The sequence below is a fragment of the Bufo gargarizans genome, chromosome 8 (genome assembly GCF_014858855.1).
Source record: "Bufo gargarizans isolate SCDJY-AF-19 chromosome 8, ASM1485885v1, whole genome shotgun sequence".
Classification (NCBI taxonomy): domain Eukaryota; kingdom Metazoa; phylum Chordata; class Amphibia; order Anura; family Bufonidae; genus Bufo; species Bufo gargarizans.
Genome location: NC_058087.1, coordinates 117,875,418 through 117,899,993, shown reverse-complemented (window position 1 = coordinate 117,899,993; position 24,576 = coordinate 117,875,418). Strand labels below are relative to the sequence as shown.

The 24,576-nt window shown below is 43.0% G+C and overlaps 1 protein-coding gene across 3 annotated transcripts in view; it reads left to right on the top strand.

Moving 5' to 3' along the window:
* VPS16 (VPS16 core subunit of CORVET and HOPS complexes) overlaps nt 1-24,576 on the top strand; it is a 517,606-nt gene that overhangs the window by 14,098 nt on the left and 478,932 nt on the right. For all 3 annotated transcript variants that reach the window (XM_044302613.1, XM_044302614.1, XM_044302612.1), the window contains exon 2: nt 14,854-14,942. In XM_044302613.1, the coding sequence (XP_044158548.1) occupies nt 14,854-14,942 (89 nt within the window). The remainder of the gene's footprint in view (nt 1-14,853; nt 14,943-24,576) is intronic.

Genomic DNA, 24,576 nt, shown 5'->3' with positions numbered 1-24,576 from the left:
CGGCGATAAAAAAAAAAAATCAGTTTTGATATTTTTTATCAACCGCAGCGGCCTCCGGTACCTCGCTAGCCTCCCATTTGTAAGACAGGCTTGCTTTTTTTCTTGGGTAGTCTCAGGGAATACCCCTAAATTTAGTAGCCCAAATGTCAAACAGGGGGTATTCTTCTGAAGAGGCCTACAGGCTTCTGACCCAGTCGGATGAGGAATGTAGTTCCCCCTTTCACCGCCCAGTCTGGAGTTCGGGTTGAGACAGCTCAGATCGGTTCGGCCCTGGGATTTTTTGAGCTGTTCTTGACTGCGGAGCTCTTGGACGTGGCCGAAACGAACCGGTATGCCACACAATTTATAATCGCCAACCCGGGAAGCTATTATGCCCAGCTTTTCCGGTGGAAACCAGTCCAAGTTTCCGAAATTAAAACTTTTCTGGGCCTTCTCCTCAACATGGGTCTAACCAAAAAGCATGAATTGCGGTATTGGTCCACGAACCCAATTCATCACATGCCCATGTTCTCTGCTGCTATGTCCAGGGCACGTTTTGAGGCCATCCTGCGTTTCCTGCACTTTAGCGACAACACCACCTCCCGTCCCAGAGGCCACCCAGCTTTTGACCGGCTCCACAAAATTCGGCCCCTCATAGACCATTTCAACCAGAAATTTGCAGATTTGTATACCCCAGAGCAAAACATCTGCGTAGACGAGTCCCTAATACATTTTACCGGGCGCCTTGGCTTCAAACAATACATCCCAAGCAAGCGCGCCCGGTATGGGGTCAAATTGTATAAGCTCTGTGAAAGGGCCACAGGCTATACCCACAAATTTCGTGTCTATGAGGGAAAAGATCAGACCCTGGAGCCGGTCGGTTGCCCTGACTACCTGGGGAGCAGTGGGAAGACAGTCTGGGACTTGGTGTCACCCTTATTCGGCAAGGGGTACCATCTTTATGTGGACAATTTCTACACAAGTGTGGCCCTCTTCAGGCATTTGTTTCTAGAACAGATTGGCTGCTGTGGCACCGCGCGAACTAGTGGGCTTCCCCCAACGGCTCGTTACCACCCGTCTTGCAAGGGGGGAGAGGGCTGCCTTGTGTAACGAAGAACTGCTCGCGGTGAAATGGAGAAACAAGCGTGACATTTACATGCTCTCCTCCATTCACGCAGACACGACAATACAAATTGAGAAAGCAACCCGTGTCATTGAAAAGCCCCTCTCAGTCCATGTCTATAACCTTCACATGGGAGGGGTGGACTTCAATGACCAGATGTTGTCTCCGTATTTAGTTTCCCGCAGAACCAGACACTGGTATAAGAAGGTGTCTGTATATTTGATTCAATTGGCTCTGTATAATAGTTTTGTTCTCTACAGTAAGGCTGGGAGAACAGGATCCTTCCTCAAATTTCAGGAAGAGATCATTGAGAACCTCCTGTACCCAGGAGGTTCCGTGGCCCCATCCACCAGTGTAGTTAGCCATCTACACGAGCGACATTTCCCCAATGTCGTTGCCGGTACCCGAAAAAGATGTCGTGTCTGTAGCAGGCGTGACACCCGCTATTTCTGTCCTGACTGCCCTGACCACCCTTCCCTATGCTTAGGGGAGTGTTTCCGGAAGTACCACACACAGGTACACCTAGCATAGGGATCACATCTCACAGGACAGGCACACAGGGCTATTAGGGCCCATTCACACAGAGCTGCTGCAAACGTACTTCGCCACATCTTTGGGCGATTTGCGCTTTGCTCATTGACCCATGGGGAAGGAGAGGTTTCTCCTATAAAGGTAAAAAAAAAAAAAAAAAAAAAAAAAAAAAATCATCAGTAAGCAAAAAGGTTAATGTTCAGTTCAAAAAGTTAAAGTTTATATGTTCTGTTCCAAAGTTAATCAAATTATTGCATTGCGGCCTGGTTTTTTTTCATTTTTTATTTTTTTTTACCTTCCAGGGGGACCAACCGATCGACTAGCTGCAGCACTGATGTGCATTCTGACAGAAGCATTGCGCTGCTGTCAGATTACACACAAGTTGGTGTATGCGGCGCTGCAAGACGAGATTTCTCCTCTGCAGTAAAAGATGTGTTTGCCGAGGCATATGAGCTGAGGAGCAGGCGGTGTTCCTATGCTTTGGCAAACACTTTGGGCCAGATTTATCATTAGCTCAAGTCAGAATAATGGAGTGAAAAAGTCGCAAATTTTTGCGCAATCGCTTTAAACTGCGCAAAAATTTGCGACTTTTTTTTCTGCTCTGCACTATGCTCACCAGTTTTCTGAAAGTGGGCGTGTTTTCTTATGTAAATTAATCTCTAGACAGATTTACTATTGGGACTATTTAAAAAGTCTCAAAAAAGTCTTTTTAATAGAACATGCGACTTTTTCATAAAAACGTGCAAATTTTTCGTAAAGATGTGCGACTTTTGTAAAGCTGCTTACTGACGGATAAACTGCTACCGTCAAACCACATTTATTACAGTCTTAAAGGGCCGATCATAAATCTGACTTGGCTAAAACTGACTTTAGCCATATGTTAAAGTGGAGTGAGCTGTCAGAGTAATGATAAATCTGTCCCTTTGTATATAAAAAAATAAATAAAAATCCCGGCAATGATTTATTCATCCACATCGATTGATGTGAATGGAGAAATCTGGTTTGCCAGGGCATACAAGCTAAGTGGGTATGGATGTTGGGCGGAGCTCCTATGTCCTGGTAGACGCCTTTCCCCTCTTTTTTTTTTTTGGGGCAGAGATTTTTTCATCCACATTGATCGATGCGAATGAAGAAATCTGTGCCGTTCATTTTTTTTCTTTCAGCCCAGAGGCTGAACGGAAAAAAAAAATCTCATTACCTGTATGCTCAATATAAGGAGAATAGCAGAAACTCCTAATGCTGGCCATACATGTAATGATTGCGGAGACCCTCAAATGCCAGGGCAGTACAAACACCCCACAACTGACCCTATTTTGGAAAGAAGACACCCCAAGATATTCGCTGAGGGGCATATTGAGTCCATGAAAGATTGACATTTTTGTCCCAAGTTAGCAGAAAGTGAGACTTTGTGAGAAAAAACAAACAAAAAAATCTATTTCCGCTAACTTATGCAAAAAAAAAAAAAAAATTCTATAAACTCGCCAGGCCCCTCATTGAATACCTTGGGGTGTCTTCTTTCCAAAATGGGTTCACATGTGGGGTATTTATACTGCCCTGGCTTTTTAGGGGCCCTAAAGTGTGAGAAGAAGTCTGGGATCCAAATGTCTAAAAATGCCCTCCTAAAAGGAATTTGGGCACCTTTGTGCATCTAGGCTGCAAAAAAGTGTCACGCATCTGGTATCGCCGTACTCAGGAGAAGTTGAGCAATGTGTTTTGGGGTGTCATTTTACATATACCCATGCTGGGTGAGAAAAATATCTTGGTCAAATGCCAACTTTGTATAAAAAAAAAATGGTAAATGTTGTCTTTTGCCAAGATATTTCTCTCACCCAGCATGGGTATATGTAAAATGACACTCCAAAACACATTCCCCAACTTCTCCTGAGTACGGCGATACCAGATGTGTGACACTTTTTTGCAGCCTAGGTGGGCAAAGGGACCCACATTCCAAAGTGCACCTTTCAGATTTCACCGGTCATTTTTTACAGATTTTGATTGCAAACTACTTCTCACGCATATGGGCCCCTAAGATGCCAACGCAGTATAACTACCCCACAAGTGACCCCATTTTGGAAAGAAGACACCCCAAGGTATTTTGAGATGGGCATAGTGAGTTCATGGAAGTTTTTATTTTTTGTCACAAGTTAGGCTACTTTCACACTTGCGTTCGTCGGTCCGCTCGTGAGCTCCGTTTGAAGGAGCTCACGAGCGGACCCGAACGCCTCCGCCCAGCCCTGATGCAGTCTGAATGGAGCGGATACGCTCAGACTGCATCAGTCTGGCGGCGTTCAGCCTCCGCTCCGCTCGCCTCCGCATGGCCAGGCGGACAGCTGAACGCTGCTTGCAGCGTTCAGCTGTCCGCCTGGCCGTGCGGAGGCGAGCGGATCCGTTCAGACTTACAATGTAAGTCAATGGGAACGGATCCGCTTGAAGATGACTCCATATGGCTCAATCTTCAAGCGGATCCGTCCCCCATTGACTTTACATTGAAAGTCTGAACGGATCCGCTCAGGCATCTTGCGCACTTAGAAATTTTTCTAAGTTATTAATGCAGACGGATCCGTTCAGAACGGATCCGATCAAGCGCAAGTGTGAAAGTAGCCTTAGTGGAATATGAGACTTTGTAAGAAAAATAAAATAAAAAAAAATAATAATTTTCCGCTAACTTATGACAAAAAATAAAAAGTTCTATGAACTCACTATGCCCATCAGTGAATACCTTAGGGTGTCTACTTTCCGAAATGGGGTCATTTGTGGGGGTTTTCTACTGTCTGGGCATTGTAGAACCTCAGGAAACATGACAGGTGCTCAGAAAGTCAGAGCTGCTTCAAAAAGCGGAAATCCACATTTTTGTACCATAGTTTGTAAACGCTATAACTTTTACCCAAACAATTTTTTTTTTTTGCCCAAACAATTTTTTTTTTAATCAAAGACATGTAGAACAATACATTTAGCGCAAAATTTATATATGGGTGTTGTTTTTTTTTGCAAAATTTTACAGCTGAAAGTGAAAAATGTCATTTTTTTGCAAAAAAATCGTTAAATTTCAATTAATAACAAAAAAAGTAAAAATGTCAGCAGCAATGAAATGCCACCAAATGAAAGCTCTATTAGTGAGAAGAAAAGGAGGTAAAATTCATTTGGGTGGCAAGTTGCATGACCGAGCAATAAACGGTGAAAGTAGTGTAGTGCAGAAGTGTAAAAAAGTGGCCTGGTCATTAAGGGGGTTTCAGCTAGCGGGGTTGAAGTGGTTAAGCGGCGTCCCGCTTATCACATCCACCAGCAGCGTCCCACTGGACTAAAAGTCATATGAATAAAGGTGCTGGATAAAATCGCTGGATAAAATCAAACGGTCTTGCCGTCTCCCTTTATAGTTCAACGAAGGTAATAATGTGGTCCTCTGAGTCTGTAGACCGATAGTTTGTCAATAGATTTACACACTGGCAATTGTTTGGCACATGTGTTCAGGCCTTCCACATGGACTCAGGCCTTACAGGTTGTATTCCAAGTGAGCAATTCGTGTGACAGACGATTCCTTCTTAACGGATATCCAGTCGATTCTCCAGATTCCCAAGTGGTCCAAGTTTCTGGGGTCCTGTCTAGGCTAGACGCGTTTCGGGGTATCACATTACCCCTTCCTCAGTAGCTTACGCGAATAGGACAATATTAGAGGACACCGTTTATTGCTACCAGTATCTGACTTTTCCATACAAATATTCGGCTGAATATTTATACGAACATTTTATTATCGAGTATTCCAATTTTATTCCTCAAATTTTATTACACTTTTAGATCTCTATTTTCCAGTTGTTTTATATGATATTACTGCATGTTGTGCGTTTTTATATATATTGATATTTAGTGTCTATATATGCTAATAAATTTCAATTGGTTCAGATATCCTGAGAGTGCCCAGTTAATTTTATTCTATATTTATTGTCTCTGGGAGTGGACAGGGTGAGTCCACCCCACTGAGTGCACCTCTTGGGGCCGTAGTCACTCTTGTGCGTTACATTTACCTTTCTTTATATAAATACATACAGGGTGGGCCATTTATATGGATACACCTTAATAAAATGGGAATGGTTGGTGATATTAACTTCCTGTTTGTGGCACATTAGTATATGTGAGGGGGGGAAACTTTTCAAGATGGGTGGTGACCATTTTGAATCCAACTTTTGTTTTTTCAATAGGAAGAGGGTCATGTGACACATCAAGCTTATTGGGAATTTCACAACAAAAAATGGTGTGCTTGGTTTTAACGTAACTTTATTCTTTCATGAGTTATTTAGTTTCTGACCACTTATAAAATGTGTTCAATGTGCTGCCCATTGTGTTGGATTGTCAATGCAACCCTCTTCTCCCACTCTTCACACACTGATAGCAACACCGCAGGAGAAATGCTAGCACAGGCTTCCAGTATCCGTAGTTTCAGGTGCTGCACAGCATATGCTGTGAAGATACGAGATGTGCAGCACCTGAAACTACGGCTTGAGAATGGTCCCAGCAAGCGGACCGAAACGTTGCATGGGTGAATAAAGGATCCCACTTTCTTTTCACTATTGGACGTGCTGCAGTGTATTTATTTGTCCTATATATACTAGAAAGTGAACGGCACTCCTTTAGATAATAAAAAATAACTCCTTTATTCACCAGTGCGGTGCAATGTTTCGGCTCGGCACTAGAGCCTTTTTCAAGGCTCTCCTGGAATCCACATAAAAGGTTTTTCTTTATTCACCCATGTGATGCAAGGTTCTTCTCAAGGCTTGAGAAAGGCTCTAGTTCAGAGCAGAAACGTTGCAACACATGGGTGAGTAAAGAAAAACCTTCTCTGTGGATTCCAGGAGTGCTGTTCGTTTTTCTATTTATATACCAAGGGGTAAGCAGCTCATTCCCTAGTGAATGTGTATGTGTGTATGTATGTATGTGTGTGTGTGTGTGTGTGTGTGTGTGTGTGTGTCTATATATATATATATATATATATATATATATATATATATATATATATAATGGATTTGAAATGAAACAAACAAGATGTGCTTTAACTGCAGACGATCAGCTTTAATTTGAGGGTATTTACATCCAAATCAGGTGACCGGTGTAGGAATCACAACAGTTTGCATATGTGCCTCCCACCTTTAACTTTTTAATACTTGGTTACAAATCCTTTGCAGTCAATTACAGCCTGAAGTCTGGAACACATAGACATCACCAGACGCTGGGTTTCATCCCTGGTGATGCTCTTCCAGGCCTCTACTGCAACTGTCTTCAATTCCTGCTTGGTCTTGGGGCATTTCCCCTTCAGTTTTGTCTTCAGCAAGTGAAATGCATGCTCAATCGGATTCAGGTCAGGTGATTGACTTGGCCATTGCATAACATTCCACTACTTTCCATAAACTCTTTGGTTGCTTTTGCAGTATGCTTTGGGTTTGTGAAGCGCCGTCAAATGGGTTCTGAAGCATTTGGCTGAATATGAGCAGATAATATTGCCCGAAACACTTCAGAATTCATCCTGCTGCTTTTGTCAGCAGTCGCATCATCAATAAATACAAGAGAACCAGTTCCATTGGCGCCACACATGCCCACGACATGACACTACTACTATCGCCATGCTTCACTGATGAGGTGGTATGCTTAGGCTACTTTCACATTAGCGTTCGGTGCTCCGCTTGTGAGTTCTGTTTAAAGGCTCTCCCAATCGGCCCCGAACGCATCCGTACTGCCCTAATGCATTCTGAGTGGATGCGGATCCGCTCAGAATGCATCAGTCTGGCAACGTTTGGCCTCCGCTCCGCTCAGCAGGCGGACACCTGAACGCTGCTTGCAGCATTCGGGTGTCCGCCTGGCCGTGCGGAGGCAAACGGATCCGTCCAGACTTACAATGTAAGTCAATGGGGACGGATCCGTTTGAAGTTGACACAATATGGCTCAATTTTCAAACGGATCCATCCCCCATTGACTTTCAACGTAAAATCTGGACGGATCCGTCCGAGCTATTTTCACACCTAGAATTTTTTTTAAAATATAATGCAGACGGATCCATTCTGAACTGATCCCATCGTCTGCATTATATGAGCGGATCCGTCTGTGCAGACCCCAGACAGATCCGCTCTAAACGGAAGTGTGAAAGTAGCCTTAAAGGGGTTGTCCGGGTTCAGAGCTGAACCCGGACATACCCTTATTTTCACCCCGGCAGCCCTCTTGAGCCTGGCATCGGAGCATCTCATGCTCCGATGCGCTCCTGTGCCCTGCGCTAGATCGCGCAGGGCACAGGCTCTTGTGTTTTCAATAACACACTGCCGGGCGGTAACTTCCGCCCAGCAGTGTGTTCGGTGACGTCACCGGCTCTGAGGGGCGGGCTTTAGCTCTGCCCTAGCCGTTTTACTGGCTAGGGCAGAGCCAAATCCCGCCCATCAGTGCCGGTGACGTCACCGGGCTGCCTGTCAGCCCCATAGAGAGCCCGGTATGTCACCGGAACTCAGAAAAATGCCTTTGCCCTGCGCGATTTAGCGCAGGGCAAAGGAGAGCATCGGAGCATGAACTGCTCCGATGCTCATGTCAGGGGGGCTGCCGAGGTGAAAATGGAGGGATGTCCAGGTTCAGCTCTGAACCTGGACAACCCCTTTAAGATCATGAGCAGTTCCTTTCCTTTTCCATACTCTTCTCTTCCCATCACTCTGGTACAAGTTGATCTTGGTCTTATCTGTCCATAGGATGTTGTTCCAGAACTATGAAGGCTTTTTTAGATGTTGTTTGGCAACCTCTAACCTGGCCTTCCTGTTTTTGAGGCTCACCAATGGTTTACATCTTGTGGTGAACCCTCTGTATTCACTCTGGTGAAGTCTTCTCTTGATTGTTGACTTTGACACACATACACCTACCTCCTGGAGAGTGTTCTTGATTTGGCCAACTGTTGTGAAGGGTGTTTTCTTCACCAGGGAAAGAATTCTTCGGTCATCCACCACAGTTGTTTTCCGTGGTCTTCCAGGTCTTTTGGTGTTGTTGAGCTCACCGATGCGTTCCTTCTTTTTAAGAATGTTCCAAACAGTTGTTTTGGCCACGCATAATGTTTTGCTGTCTCTCTGATGGGTTTGTTGTGTTTTTTCAGCCTAATGATGGCTTGCTTCACTGATGGTGACAGCTCTTTGGATCTCATCTTGAGAGTTGACAGCAACAGATTCCAAATGGAAATGGCACACTTGAAATTAACTCTGGACCTTTTATCTGCTCAATGTAATTGGGATAATGAGGGAATAGTACACACTGAAAAGTGTGTGTATATGTGTGTGTGTGTGTGTGTGTGTATATATATATATATATATATATATATATATATATATATATTATTTTTTTTTTTTTTTTTTTTATTTATGGTTCCCATAGGAATCTGGGTTTTATGTCCCTTCCAATTTTCCATAGACTAGGGTTAGGTGCTTGAAAATTTGATCAGCTGCAGATCTTAGTGACACCTGCTATTTCCTCAATTTACATAACCTTCCAGTTTGTCCTTCTCTGTGTTCCAATTTCATTGTTGAGGAGTGTATGTACCTATATAATTCCTAATATTATATGCAAAAATCGGTTGGCATATTCCTCTGGTTTTTGCACATGCTTGACATATATGAATTTACATCCAATTTTTTATTTTTTTTTGCAGATTATATTTTAATCTTTGTTCATGATCACTGTTTGCTGCAAAGTTGAAAGAATAGGGTAGTGAGTATTATTGGGTTATATTTTTATACACGGTATGCTCTTAGAAATTGCCCATTCTGGTAGCATAGTAGATTTTGTAGTGTGCCTTATATACGTTTAGCACATTTGTGGTATATAGATTTAGCAGGGTTAGCACACCAGATCTTAACTCAAATTTCTTAACTCATTGCGTTATCTTGAGACAAAAGCCATTGAAAAGCAATTGAAGGTGTTTGCTTAGATTAGATAACACAACTCAGAAATCTCAGAAAACAGGAGTTCCAATATGCCTTTCCTTGCAATACTTTTCCCTGCCATTCATCAGTGCAGTGAGCGCTGTGAACTGCCAGGGCAGCGCATTGGTGCTGCTGCCTGAAACAACCAATAACAAAGGTCTTTACAGTAAGGCGCTTTGTTATTGGTCAGTTTGAGCGGGCTGCTGGAGCTTATGGCACACCGCTCTGAAGTGAGGAAGGAGGCGCACGATGTTCACTGGCGGGGTAAGTGGCCTTACTGTGAAATTTAGTGGGGGTCCCGCATCTGAGCGCCTTGTTTTTCTCTATAATGATGAGTCTGAAGCGCTCAGCTGAGCGCTGTCTCTCCTCCTAGCGGCGCACTGTACTGTAGAGGGCCTCAATAGAAGGTCTAGGGGACCGTCTTCACTACCACGCTCAGCAGTGAGGAAAAGTGGCTAAGGGCTTCAGACTCCTGCTTATAGAAGTCAGCGAGGGTCTCAGTGCTGGACACACCAACAGAAGACCATACAACCCCCATAACGGACAGTCCTGTCACCCGTAGACCTCTACCTAGGTTACCTGGCAGCTTTCCTATGAATCCATCACCCCCCCCCCCCCTCAGAGCAACAGTGACCTCAGTGGTACCGACCCCCTCAGAGCAACAGTGACCTCAGCTAAATTTAAAATAGCAAATTTAGACTATTTATGCACGGAGGACAGTTCTAGAGTACTAGTAATGGTTTCCCTGCATAAATAGAAAGCCCTTAATGTTATGTAGGCTTTCGTATTAACTATTTGAATTACTGTAACTTTCGTACTCCTCAAAAATGGTAAGAGGAGTATTTTTACTCTTCCAGAAAAAATGTTGCGCAATCTCTGAAGGCAACTGTAATCATCATGTCTCCTTTCAGGAAATATTTCGATTTTTGGCATGCAGTATTTTTTTTCAAGGTGTGCAGCCACTGTATTTTATAGGTTGTGTTTTTTTATTTTATTTTTATTTCCAGTTTGAAACCAGATTTTTCTCCTATCCAGATTTTGGTGATTTTATGAATATATGTGCATTTAAGTTTAACTTTCTGCTTGGGTCATATTTACTTTTTGCTCATGACAGCACAGTAAGAGAGATCAGCTCTAGCCCAGGACAGAAAACTGGAGTCTCTGTGGTGAGCTTTAGGCTGCATGCACACGACCATTTGTATTTTGCAGTCTGCAAATTGCGGATCCGCAAAAAAACCGGATGACATCCATATGCCATCTATATTTTTTTTTTTTTTTTGCGGATCCATTGTAACAATGCCTAAAACGGACAAGAACAGGACATGTTAGATTTTTTTTTTGCGGGGCTACGGAACAGACATACGGATGCGGATAGCACCACGGTGTGCTTTCCTCATTTTTTGTGGACCCATTGAAAAGAATGAGTCTGCATCCTATCCGCAAAAAATCCAGAACGGAAACAAAATGCATGAGGCCTTAAAAGGATGAACACCTCCTACCACCTCAATTCCTGTTTCCTATCCTGTTGAATGGTGTGGGAAGCATGAAACTGAAGAGCTTCTCAGGGCCGTAGCGCCTCAATGCTTATTAAATGACGTAGATTTTACCTGTGGGTGTAAGTCTCCTGTAGGACCTGCCCTTAAGTCTTAGATTCCAACTTTCCCACTCCTCGGACTCTGGACAAAGCGCAGGTGCTGCATGCTCTCTCCAGGTCTTCCGACAGTGTGTTGGTGGTTCCTGCCTTGTGGTGGATGCCAGAGTCCTCCTGTGCCTGATGTGCGACCTTCTTCCTGGTGCACAGCGCAGTTGTGTTGGGGAGAGGAGTAGAAGTGAAGCTGGACGTTTCCCCCTTGTGGAGTGGTGTTACTGGAATTGGAACATCCTCTACTATTGGAGGCTATGCGCACCTGAAGTGACGGTTTCATGTGACTTCTGGTTTACACTGCATTCTTATGCCAGAAAGAGGCATTTTTCTTCAGACTTAATACTGAGCATGTGATAGCTGAGGGAAGCCCAACTAAACTGTACAATCACTTGCTCCCTCTTGGCACCATGCTTTTTGAGGAGGAGGGCTTTTGGCGTGCTTAAGGCTAGGTCTACACGATGACATTTGTCGAGCAACATTTTGTTGCACTAATGTCAAGCAACAATTTTTATAATGGCAGTCTATAGTGTCGCAACATGCGACATGCTGCGACTGTGAGATGGATTTTTCTGCGACTGTTGCGTCGCAGTCGCAGCATGTTGCATGTTGCAGTGCGACACCATAGACTGCCATTATAAAAATTGTTGCGCGACATTGGTGCGTCAAAATGTCAGGCGACAAATAGTGCACAACTACACTGCAACATCTGTCGCGCGACAAATGTCGTCGTGTAGACCTAGCCTAAGTCCCTGAGGGCCATGATCCTAAATCTGTCTCTCCCTGGAGAGGGTAAGAGGGGTTTATACTCTGTTTGGATAGCCACATCGGTCACTTGCTGTTCTTTGTATTACATTGTAGGATACGAAGGCTACTGCTGAAACCAAGACGAGAGATTGTGCTGTGTGTAAAAAGAAACTTGTTCCTTCCTATGCTAAGCAGTTATGTCAACATTGTATTGAAAAAGTTATGGAGGAGGAATCTCGGTCCTTGACCCAGAGTATCAAGGATTACGTTTCAAATTATATTAAAAAAGACAACCGTCGGGATCCGACTGCAGTAAAGAACTGGTAGCTTACCTGACAGCTGCTCTGATTCTCCCATCAGTTGTTGTGGGGCACCTTCTTTGATGTTACTTTATCTAACCACCCTTGGATTAGGTGTTTTTTAACAGCAGCTAACAGGGAAAGGCCTCCAAATAGACTTTGCTGTCCTCCATGTGGCTTAAAGGGAAGCTGTCATCAACTTTATGCAGCCTGTACTAACGACAACATAAAGTAGAGACAGGCGAGTTGATTTCAGCGGGCTGTCATTTAAAAGTAAGTGGTTGCTGAGAACCAACATCACAATCATTGCAGACTGGGCTGGGAAGAGTCACGGCCATCTGAGAAGAGTCATGGTTATTCATGAATTCCTGCTTTCCCTGCCCACCTGCTGATGACTGACAGGCTTCTACCTAGTTTTCGCCCTTTCTCTTTAGGAGAGAACTGGCAACCAGCAGATGGAGGGGGAGAGCAGGAGATTATGAATAACCATCACTCTTTTCAGGTAGATTGGACTGTTTTCAAGGCCTGGGCTGCAATAATTATGATGCTGGTTCTCAGCAACCTCTGACTTTTAGCTCATGAGTGACACACCGACGACATCAGCATTTCTGTCACTATTTTATGCTGCCCTCAGTGAGGTCAGCATAAAGTTAATGACAGGTTCCCTTTAAACTGTCCTTTAACGGTTAACCGAACCTGCCTTTCAGCCCCTTCAGGAGCTGCTAGTTAATATTCTGATTTTCAAGATAATTTATGGGTCGCTGTAACAGCCAGTAGAGTTTGTCAATAAGAGCAAAGAATGGCACTCGCCGATATGGTCAAATTCTTTCTTTATTCCTCACAAATCACTAGTCAGACCATACATTGAGTACAGACATAGCAGAGCTGGAGATGGTTCAGAGAAGGGCAACTAAAGTAATTACTGGAATGGGTGGACTACAGTACCTAGAAAGATTATCAAATTCAGGGTTTTTCAGTTTAGATAAAATACAACCGAGGGGAGAGCTAATAACTATGTATAAATATATCACGGGTCAGTAAAGAGATCTCTCCTATGATCTATTTATCCCCAGGACTGTGACGAGGGGACATCCTCTGCATTTGGAGGAAAGAAGGTTTGTACACAAACATAGAAAAGGATTCTTTACGGTAAGAGCCGTGAGACTATGGAACCTTCTGCCTGAGGAAGTGGTGATGGTGAGCTCACTAAAAGAGTTCAAGAGGGGCCTGGATGTAATATTACAGGCTATAGCTACTAGAGAGGGGTCATTGATCCAGGGAGTTATTCTGATTGCCTGATTGGAGTTGGGAAGGACTCCCCCCCCCCCCCCCCCCCCCCCCCCTAAAGTGAGGAAAATTGGCTTCTAACTCGCATTGTTTTTTGTGTTTTTTTTAGCCTTCTTCTGGATCAACTTGCAGGATAGCAGGCTGAACTAGATGGACAGATGTATTTTTTCAGCCTTATAAATTATGTTGCTATGTAAGAGATAGGCGGCAGAAAGGGTGCAAGAAGCCACACAATCGCGGCGATGGCCGTTTCGTCTAGGTACACTTCTTCAGGCCTTTGACTTCTCCATATATAGAAGTGCCATCCATGATCATCCTATATGCAATGAAGAGTGGGAGAGTTTATTGCCTTGTCTGCCTTTCTGTCTTTCACTAAATTCCTTGAGGATATGTTGCCTGACCCAGCTTTTTTCCATAAAGTGGTGTCTTCTTCCCATCAGTTTAAGAAAATTGTTCTTCCTTCCCTTTGTGGGAATCCCATGACCACTGAAGTAGAGAGCTCTCCTTAGATCTAGGTTGATGTCTGAGAAGATACATAGGAGTGGAGGAAATATTCCTTCCTCAGGCCTCTTGCACACGAACGTTGTGTGCCCGAGGCCGTATTGCGGGCCACATACGGCTGGTCCGCAATACACGGGCACCGGCCCATGTGCACTCCGCCTCATGGATGCATTCACTTGAATGGGTCCGCAATCGCGGAGATACGGAACGGAAGCACGGATCGGAACCCCGCGGAAGCACTCTGTAGTTTAGTTTTTCTGTCCATGCCTCCACACCGCAAAAAAAAAAAATTGATTTAATTTAGATTTCTCTTTTGTCCATTCACTCTGCTTTTTGTTAATAATAAAAATAATTAACACTTTTTGCACAGTAATATGTATATATACCGCGTATTTTTCATTAGTACAGGAGGACTGGGAAACTGTGAATGCAGCACTGCTTGGGCTCTGTACTCACTGCTTCCTGGTCTTCCTTTGCCACACGCTGTGCTGTGTTCAGCGCACAGTGTGAGGCGTTGGTGCTCTGTTACTTCACGCTATGGGTATAAGCTTATCAGAGCATTTAATGGTTTTGTCCAGGTGTACTCAGTCTCACATTAAGTGTTGAGTGATGCAACTATTCTCTGTACGGGACAGTTTTCAAGGTGCCCAACTGATGCCCAGCAAGTATCGTGCATGGCTCATATTTTGATTAGTTGAGGGGACGGTTGCCTGTGGATGTGCTATAAATGTTTATAATGGGGGAAAAAGCCTTTAATTATTTTCACAGAAATGCTTTATTATATGTTCATAATGAATTTCCTTCTGCTTGCAGAAAATTTGATCTGTATCAAATGGAATGGAATGTCAAAGAAGAATTTAAAGATTGCCTTATAGCTGTTGGCCCATATGGAGGACCAATAGGTATGTTTCATATGTGTGTGTAGACATACATTGGTCCCTCTAGTGAAATTACATATATATATTTTTTCCCTTTTCTTTGTTAAATAATTAATAATTTACATCTGCAAAGTAAATATTCCATAATGTCATTAACTAAAAAACCCTAAGTACCTAAACACTGACCCAAGACTGATGTCTTGTTAATTATGCTGTACCCTCATAACACATTTTCTCATAGATTTCAAATATTTTAACTGCACTGACCCAAGCTTCAAATCTCTGAGGGGTGGTTACTTTCTCTTTCTGCTAAAATTGTAGCCCATACAAAATTAAAGATAAACGGAGACTAAAACAGGTATAGTAGCAAAATATAAATATACTTTATTAAGTGATACATACAAATAATTAATTAGACATAATGCAAAACATTAGATCAGGGGTGGCCAACCTGTGGCTCTCGAGCCGCATGCGGCTCTTTGCCGCTTCAAGTGCGGCTCTTGCTGTGGAGATGGGAAGCAGCTGCGCAGCCTAATAGAGAACATAGCATGCGCCGCTCTCAGCACCTACCATGTTCTGTTCACTACCACAGTGGAGAAGGCGGGAGTCCCTCCCTCTTCACTGTGACGTGGCTACCGCTGCCATCAATGACACTAATACTTGGGGGGGACACTGCGCCACCAATGATTAGAATTTATAATACTGGGGGAGGGCGCACTGCACCACCAATGAATGTAATTCATTCAAGTATAGGAGGCAGCGGGTGCCGGCGGCGGTATCACATACCCGGCCTCAATAACAGGGCAAGCGATTCTCCAAACCGCGGAAATTAACCCCTCAGGGCAGCCAGGACACTACTGAAGCCCTGGCTGCCATGGTACGCTCCCTGCTGCTGTGTGTACTATGCACAGGGCAGCAGGGAGAGTGTGAAGTCCTATTCACCCTAATAGAGCTCTATTAGGGTGAAGAGGACAAGGGTTCTAGCCCCTAAGTAAATTAAAAATAAAAATAAAAAAAACCCCCATCAAAATACTAAAAGTTTAAATCGCTCCCTTTCCCAACTTTACATATAAAATTTACAAACAATAAAAAATAAACATATTACATATCGCCATGCCCGAATAAAAGTCTGAACTATTAAATTATTTAAAAATATTTCCTATGCGGTGAACGCCGTAACAGAAAAAAAAATCACAACCGCGCAATGTATAGCTTGTGGCTCCTGGTAGTCATAAGTTTTTTTTTCTGGCTCTTTGTGTCCGTATGGTTGGCCATCCCTGCATTAGATAAAAAAGGTGGACTGCACCTGAGGAGGACATGGCATAATCACATAGAAATAAGGGAGGCAACCAAAAAGACTCATACAGACACAGAGGAAATGTAGCTATAGTTCTCAAAACATACATATGCATGTACAAAACCTATCCAATGTGTCTAAAAAAGTCGCAACTATCAATGACCATATTGATATGTACCTATATGTGTTCACATGAGTGATAACTACCTATCATTGTAGCACATAAAGACATACATGCACATAGCAATCGATCCCTTAAATAATCCCACATGTAAAGGGAAATCAATTACAAAAATGGTCTCATATCATGCCCATACACATAGTGTCAGCCGTCTCATAAATGAAGAAACAGACTCTATATGCATGTATAAGCATGCACAAAAAGTATCATGGGGCAGATAAAGTTATTGCCAATCCCTTCAATGAAGCCATGTATACAGTTATGCCACAAAAGAAATGAGTTGCAACAGAAAGTATAGCCTCACACTTACAATAACATACCCATAACAATAGAAATCTGTCCAACTCAGGAGAGCCACGTACCCCGACGCGCGTTTCGGCAGCGATGCCTTCCTCTGGGAGATGTGGTTCGTCCTTCTCATGTGTCCATATTTAAATGCCTAGCTCACCTGTGTATAATTAGATGACTCGCTCGTCTGCTAAAGATGACGCACGTCCGCCTTGTGACGCGGGGGTCACATGATGGCCAGTCACGCAACCGCTCACATCACCTGTCGGAAAGGTCACGTGTCAGGAAGGTCCTGAAACCATAGTGCAGAAATATTCCTGCACCAAAAAACCTTCTCAGAGCTCAATAGTATATTGAATTTAGGGGCATAGGTTGAATACCGCTTTACATAGATGTGGGTATCCAAACATATATTGAAAGAATAATAATAATAATAAGTAAATATAAATAAATGGCTGCATAGTCAACTCAAGTTCATATACAATAAAAGATAATTGATTAATAAATAAGTACTAAAAAAGAAGCAGTTTATAATAAAATTCAAAATACTTCTGATTATTAACTAGACCCGTGAATCATCACATCTCTAATTTATGCCCAGTGCCATATTGTGAATACTATGATACATAACAAAGCATACAGTGAGTAATATGTGATATGTTATATAATGAATAAGTGAAAAAATTCATGTGTATACAAAAATATATGAATATAAATATATAAAGGGGGTGTTGAACATCACAACACCCATAAGTGCACCAGAGTTGTGTATGAAACACAAAACCCTGTATATAATGAATAAAATAAATAGAGTGGAAAAAATAAATAAAACAATTTCATGTATATACACAAATACAAGTATATGAAAATATGTAAATATAAATAAGTGATAAAAATAAATAATAGATACAAAAAAATATATAGTGCAAAACAGTGTCTAGTCCATAAATAAAGAGTATCTCATATATAGACAACCAATCATCCATAATCATTAGCACATATAACTACATGTTGATAGCAGCAATTCAAGTTGGCCAAAATGGTAGGCCTTCAATATATATTTTTTCTAAGTCTCTTCGGGGGTCATCAAAAAGCAGAAATAGCGACATATATACAGGTCCTTCTAAAAAAATTAGCATATTGTGATAAAGTTCATTATTTTCTGTAATGTACTGATAAACATTAGACTTTCATATATTTTAGATTCATTACACACCAACTGAAGTAGTTCAAGCCTTTTATTGTTTTAATATTGATGATTTTGGCATACAGCTCATGAAAACCCCAAAAACAGAGAAGCAGCACTGGACTGTTGCTCAGTGGTCCAAAATACTTTTTTCGGATGAAAGAAAATTTTGCATGACATTCGGAAATCAAGGTGCCAGAGCCTGGAGGAAGACTGGGGAGAGGGAAATGCCAAAATGCATGAAGTCCAGTGTCAAGTACCCACAGTCAGTGATGGTCTGGGGTGCCATGTCAGCTGCTGGTGTTGGTCCATTGTGTTTTATCAAGGGCAGGGTCAATGCAGCTAGCTATCAGGAGATTTTGGAGCACTTCATGCTTCCATCTGCTGAAAAGCTTTATGGAGATGAAGATTTCATTTTTCAGCACAACCTGGCACCTGCTCACAGTGCCAAAACCACTGGTAAATGGTTTACTGACCATGGTATTACTGTGCTCAATTGGCCTGCCAACTCTCCTGACCTGAACCCCATAGAGAATCTGTGGGATATTGGGAAGAGAAAGTTGAGAGACGCAAGACCCAACACTCTGGATGAGCTTAAGGCCGCTATCGAAGCATCCTGGGCCTCCATAACACCTCAGCAGTGCCACAGGCTGATGCCACGCCGCATTGAAGCAGTCATTTCTGCAAAAGGATTGAGTGCATAACTGAACATAATTATTTGAAGGTTGACTTTTTTTTGTATTAAAAACACTTTTCTTTTATTGGTCGGATGAAATATGCTAATTTTTTTAGATAGGAAATTGGGGTTTTCATGAGCTGTATGCCAAAATCGTCAATATTAAAACAATAAAAGGCTTGAACTACTTCAGTTGGTGTGTAATGAATCTAAATATATGAAAGTCTAATGTTTATCAGTACATTACAGAAAATAATGAACTTTATCACAATATGCTATTTTTTTTAGAAGGACCTGTATATGATGGAATGAATGAGCTAGGTAAAGACATAGAAAAAAGTATTCGCTAAAAACACATACACAAAGGACGAACACAATATACACAAACTATGTAAAATAATTAAACATAAAAATAACCAAATATACAAAAGTAATAAACATATATAAAAAAATTGGCGTGGCACTCAGAGACAAAGAGGGAAACCCAGGACATCATTAAGACCCCTTGGTTGCATGGTATCCAAGGTCCAAATCCACCTTGTCTCACGTTGGGAAGTGTTTTCATGACATTTCCACCTCTCATTCCCAAATTCATGTTGTCATTGCCACGTACTTCCCTGGTGAAATTTCTTAAAATGTTTGGGAATGGGTTTCAAACTGAATGGGTCGTCAGCATCATTGGCCGTCTCAATATCTCAAATGTGTTCCCTTACTCAAATTTTGTGTTTATTATGTGTGCAGTAATATAGCTACATCTGGGACAGAAATAACCAACTATAGAGTAAAATGTACTCAGCCTTTTAGGATTATAGAAAGCATCATGGACTATACATAATTGACACAACGTAAATACATTTGCCTAGATTTACTATTGTATCTGTGCCAGAGATCTTACGTCATCTATATAGAATCAGTAAATCTGGACCATTGTTTCTAGAAGTTATCGTAACTATTTGCAATCCAATCCAATGCATCCCTCTCCATTTAAAGAACATTTTCTTTACATAACCAGATTTTACATAATTCCCCAAACAGAATATATGTGGGATAACATCTTTCTCCTACTCTTACTGAAAAATAACATACAATCAGGTCCATAAATATTGGGACATCAACACAATTCTAACATTTTTGGTTCGATACACCACCACAATAGATTTGAAATGAAACAAGCAAGCTGTGCTTTAACTACATCCTAATCAGGTGACTGGTGTAGGAATTGCAACAGTTTGCATATGTGCCTCCCACTTGTTAAGGGACCAAAAGTAATGGGACATAATAATCATAAATCAAACTTTCACTTTTTAATACTTGGTTGCTGTAAAGGTCATGTCCACACACACACACACACACACAGTGGGGAGGATGGTGACCGCTGCGCTCCACCCTCATCCCTGGCCCTGCCTACTTGCCTCACGAGTCCTGATGATAGGGAACAACTGGACGGCAGTCCCTAACTTAGAATATGTGTAGGGAGGACAGACGAGACAAATAACTAATCGTGAACGGACCAGGTCAAAACCAAGAGGGCAACGCAGTACAGAGGGATAAGCAAAGAATGGTCAGGAGAAGCCAGGGTCAAATACCAGGAGAGTAGAGAAGTACAACAGGAGTCCGCAAAGAATAGTCAGGTGGAAGCCGAGGTCAAAATACCAGGAGGGATGCGCAGTACAGGATGAGCAGGCAAAGGATCGTCAGGGAACAGGATCGGGTAAACATACAGGAATCAAACAAATCACCAGGAACCTAAATTAACAGGCAACCTGTGGCCAGCAGGCTGCCTGTAAAATACTAGCTAGCTGGGGTCATGTGACGTGGCCAGCGTCACATGACCCGCACCAGGAAGTACAGCTGAGCATCGAGTGCCCAGCTCGGTGCTCAGACCTTGCCTAGTTGCTGGGGGAACTGGGGACACCGTCCATGCGGAGGAGACATGTGCGGCCGGTCCATCCCGTCCCCTATCACCAAAGAGACGAGGACGCTGTGCGCGTCCTCGCTTCTGCACAGAAACTGCATAACATTCCACTTCTTTCCCTTAAAAAACTCTTTGGTTGCTTTTGCAGTATGCTTTGGGTCATTTGCAGTCTGAAGCATTTGACTGAATATGAGCAGATAATATTGCCCGAAACACTTCAGAAGTCATCCTGCTGCTTTTGTCAGCAGTCACATCATCAATAAATGCAAGAGAACCAGTTCCATTGGCAGCCACACATGCCCACGACATGACACTACCACCACCATGCTTCACTGATGAGGTGTATGCTTAGGATCATGAGCAGTTTCTTTCCTTCTCCATACTCTTCCCTTCCCATCACTCTGGTACAAGTTGATCTTGGTCTCATCTGTCCATAGGATGTTGTTCCAGATCTGTGAAGGCTTTTTTAGATGTCGTTTGGCAACCTCTAATCTGGCCTTCCTGTTTTTGAGGCTGACCAATGGTTTACATCTTGTGGTGAACCCTCTGTATTCACTCTGGTGAAGTTTTCTCTTGATTCTTGACTTTGACACATATACACCTACCTCCTGGAGAGTGTTCTTGATCTGGCCAACTGTTGTGAAGGGTGTTTTCTTCACCATGGAAAGAATTCTTCAGTCATCCACCAGAGTTGTTTTCCGTGGTCTTCCGGGTCTTTTGGTGTTGCTGAGCTCACCGGTGCGTTTCTTCTTTTTAAGAATGTTCCATACAGTTGTTTTGGCCACGCCTAATGTTTTTGCTATCTCTCTTTTGGGTTTGTTTTAGTTTTTTCAGCCTAATGATGGCTTGCTTCACTGATGGTGACAGCTCTTTGGATCTCATCTTGAGAGTTGACAGCAACAGATTCCAAAAGCAAATAGCACACTTGAAATGAACTCTGGACCTTTTATCTGCTCATTGTAATTGGGATAATGAGGGAATAACACACACCTGGCCATGGAACAGCTGAGAAGCCAATTGTCCCATTACTTTTGGTCCCTTAACAAGTACGAGGCACAGATGCAAACTGTTGTAATTCCTACACCGTTCACCTGATTTGGATGTAAATACCCTCAAATTAAAGCTGACAGTCTGCAGTTATAGAACATCTTGTTAGTTTCATTTCAAATCCATTGTGGTGGTGTATAGAGCCAAAAATTTTGAATTGTGTCGATGTCCCAATATTTATGGACCTGGCTGTATAACTGGTGCTTTTCTTACGCTACTTTCACACTGGCGTTTTGGTTTCCGTTTGTGAGATCCGTTTCAGGGCTCTCACAAGCAGTTCAAAACGGATCAGTTTTGCCCTAATGCATTCTGAATGGATAAGGATCCACTCACAATGCATCAGTTTGCCTCCGTTCCACCTCCATTCCCCTCTGGAGGCGGACACCAAAAAGCTGCTTGCAGCGTTTTGGCCTCCGCCTGACAATGCAGAGGCAAACGGATCCGTCCTGACACACAATGTAAGTTAATTGGGATGGATCCGTTTTCACTGACAAAATAGAAAATGGATCCGCCCCCATTGACTTTTAATGGTGTTCAAGACGGATCCGTTTTGGCAATGTTAAAGATAATACAAATGGATCCGTTTTGAATGGATGCATGCGGTTGTATTATCGGTGCTGATCTGTCTGTGCAGATCTATGACAGATCCTCACCAAATACGAGTGTGAAAGTAGCCTTATTAAGTTGTGCACAGAAACCATATTGAACTTTTATGTAATAAAAAATAAATTTTATACTCGGCCTCATATTTCTGCTTTAATTCTTCAAATGTTTTAAGTTTATTATTATTAAGCCACTGTGCCATTAAATTAATACTCGCATATTCTCAAACTTTAGCACAAGCTAGAGGCGTTCTCTGGGAATTAAGAAAATGAAAATGCTTAAAGGGGTTTTCTCGCTTCAGCAAATGGCATTTATCATGTAGAGAAAGTTAGTACAAGGCATTTACTAATGTATTGTTATTATCCATATTGCCTTCTTTGGTGGATAGATTTATTTTTCCATTATACACTACTCGTTTCCATGGTTATGACCACCCTGCAATCCCGTGGCGGTGGCCGTGCTTGCACACTATAGGAAAAAAATCACCAACCTATGCATGGTCCAAGCCACCAGAGAGGCCGGCGTTTTTATTTATTTATTTTTTCTATAGTGTGCCACCGATACAACCACCCTGCAATCCACCGATGCTGGATTACAGGGTGGTTGTAACCATGGAAAGAAGTGTGATGGAAGGATGAGTCTAGCCAGCAAAGGAGACAATATGGATAATCGTGGGAACTTCCGGTTCCGGCGCGCCGATGTGAAGACGGAGGTAGCTGAAGCTCCGTGCCCCTGTTGAAAATACTAGGGGGCTTCGCCGCTGAATCGGGGCAACAAAGCTCCAGAATTAGAACCCGTGGTCGGGAGATCGCGGATAGAGAAGTTTCTGTTACAAAGCGGCTCCCCAGCACCTAATACACCGCTCACACATCGTGACAGAGTAACGGCACGGATGGAGCCAAATATGGCGGCCGTGAAAAGGCGGCCCACTCGTTCCTCGTCGCAACCTCCTGCTCTGCCAGTTAATGAGGTACCCACAATCTCCCTCTATCAGACCCTTCCTCAATCGCAGGGCACAGAAATATTCTGCAAGGCATTAGCTATAGAGGTAGCGACACTTTTGGTGCCAGATATCAAGGCCTCCTTAGAAGCCACAGTCGCCTCTTGCCTGAAGCAGATCCAAGGCGAGTTTGCCCAGCATACCCTCCAAATACAAGAAGTTGAACAGCGAGTGGGATTAATAGAGGATGAGCTGGAGCGAGCACAATCTTTGCTGAAAGAATCCCTCCAGACGAATCAATTCCTGAGGAACAAGTTGGATGACTTGGAAAACCGTTCCAGAAGGAACAACCTCAGGATAGTGGGCCTCCCTGAAGATATCCCACCGGGCCAACTTGCACAGATATGTGCAGTAGATCTCCCTCAAGCCCTGGGACTTCCGGGCCCCATGACGGTGGAAAGAGCTCACCGTATTGGTCCGCCAAGAGAGACATCAGCGGTAGGTCCCAAACAGAGTCCGAGGGCTACGATTGCAAGATTTTTGAATTATGCAGAAAAGGAATCCCTCATAGCAAAATACTGAAAAACTGGACATGCTGCAAAGATCTGGGGACATAAAATTCTCCTGTTCAGTGACTATTCGGCTGACGTAGCAAAAAAAAAAAGATGGGCCTTTTCTGAGGTTTGTTCCCATTTAGCCCAAGAGAAGATCAAGTTTGCTCTGTTATATCCGGCGACTTTAAGAGTCTTCAGGCAAGATGGAGCCATTGACACCTACCTCACGCCGTCGGACGCAAAGGAAGCATTGGGAGACAGCAGGGTTGGTCACAGAGCATCTCAAAAAGGCAATCATCATCAGGGCCTGGTGAGGTCCAACCCTCCGAGTCCATCGTCCCTCACCCCGCGACGGAGCCCGAGCCAAGCTTTGAGCCCTACTTGGGACTGATGACACTTACTTAACATCAAATCTGTCTGATTTTGGATATGTTGATTGACCCAGCGAGCAGATCATTGTTTAGTTCAGCACCCAAGACGGTCTGTAAGTGTGATATGTGTAGGCTAGAGAAAGTCAACACGGGGGGGGGGGGGGGGGGGATTTCTGAATACAGTGGAGGAAGGGGCAGGGAACAGTAAGAGGGAAAGGAGGGAGGAGAGAAGAAAAGAAAAAAGAAGAAAAGAGTGAAAAAGGGGGTAAAAAAATTAAATAAATAAATATGAAAAAAAAAATGAAAAATAGGGGCATTTCATGTTATGTTATATCGTGCCGCTCTGCCTGGGATGCTCGAGACGGGTAATGAAACTTGCCGGAATCTCCAATCATAATGCAGAGGGGCGATGTGCCAGTTAAAAAATAAGGGGCACATGAGGCTTTAGCATGATAAAGGTGTTTCTTAATAAGGATGTGTTATTCTGCTGTTCTAGGTGTCAGCCAGCCTAGACAGAGATGGGCGAAAAAAGTGAAGTCCAGAAAGAATGTTGGCTGGTATTATTTAACTCCCACTAGGAGTAAGATGGGGGGGTGTTGG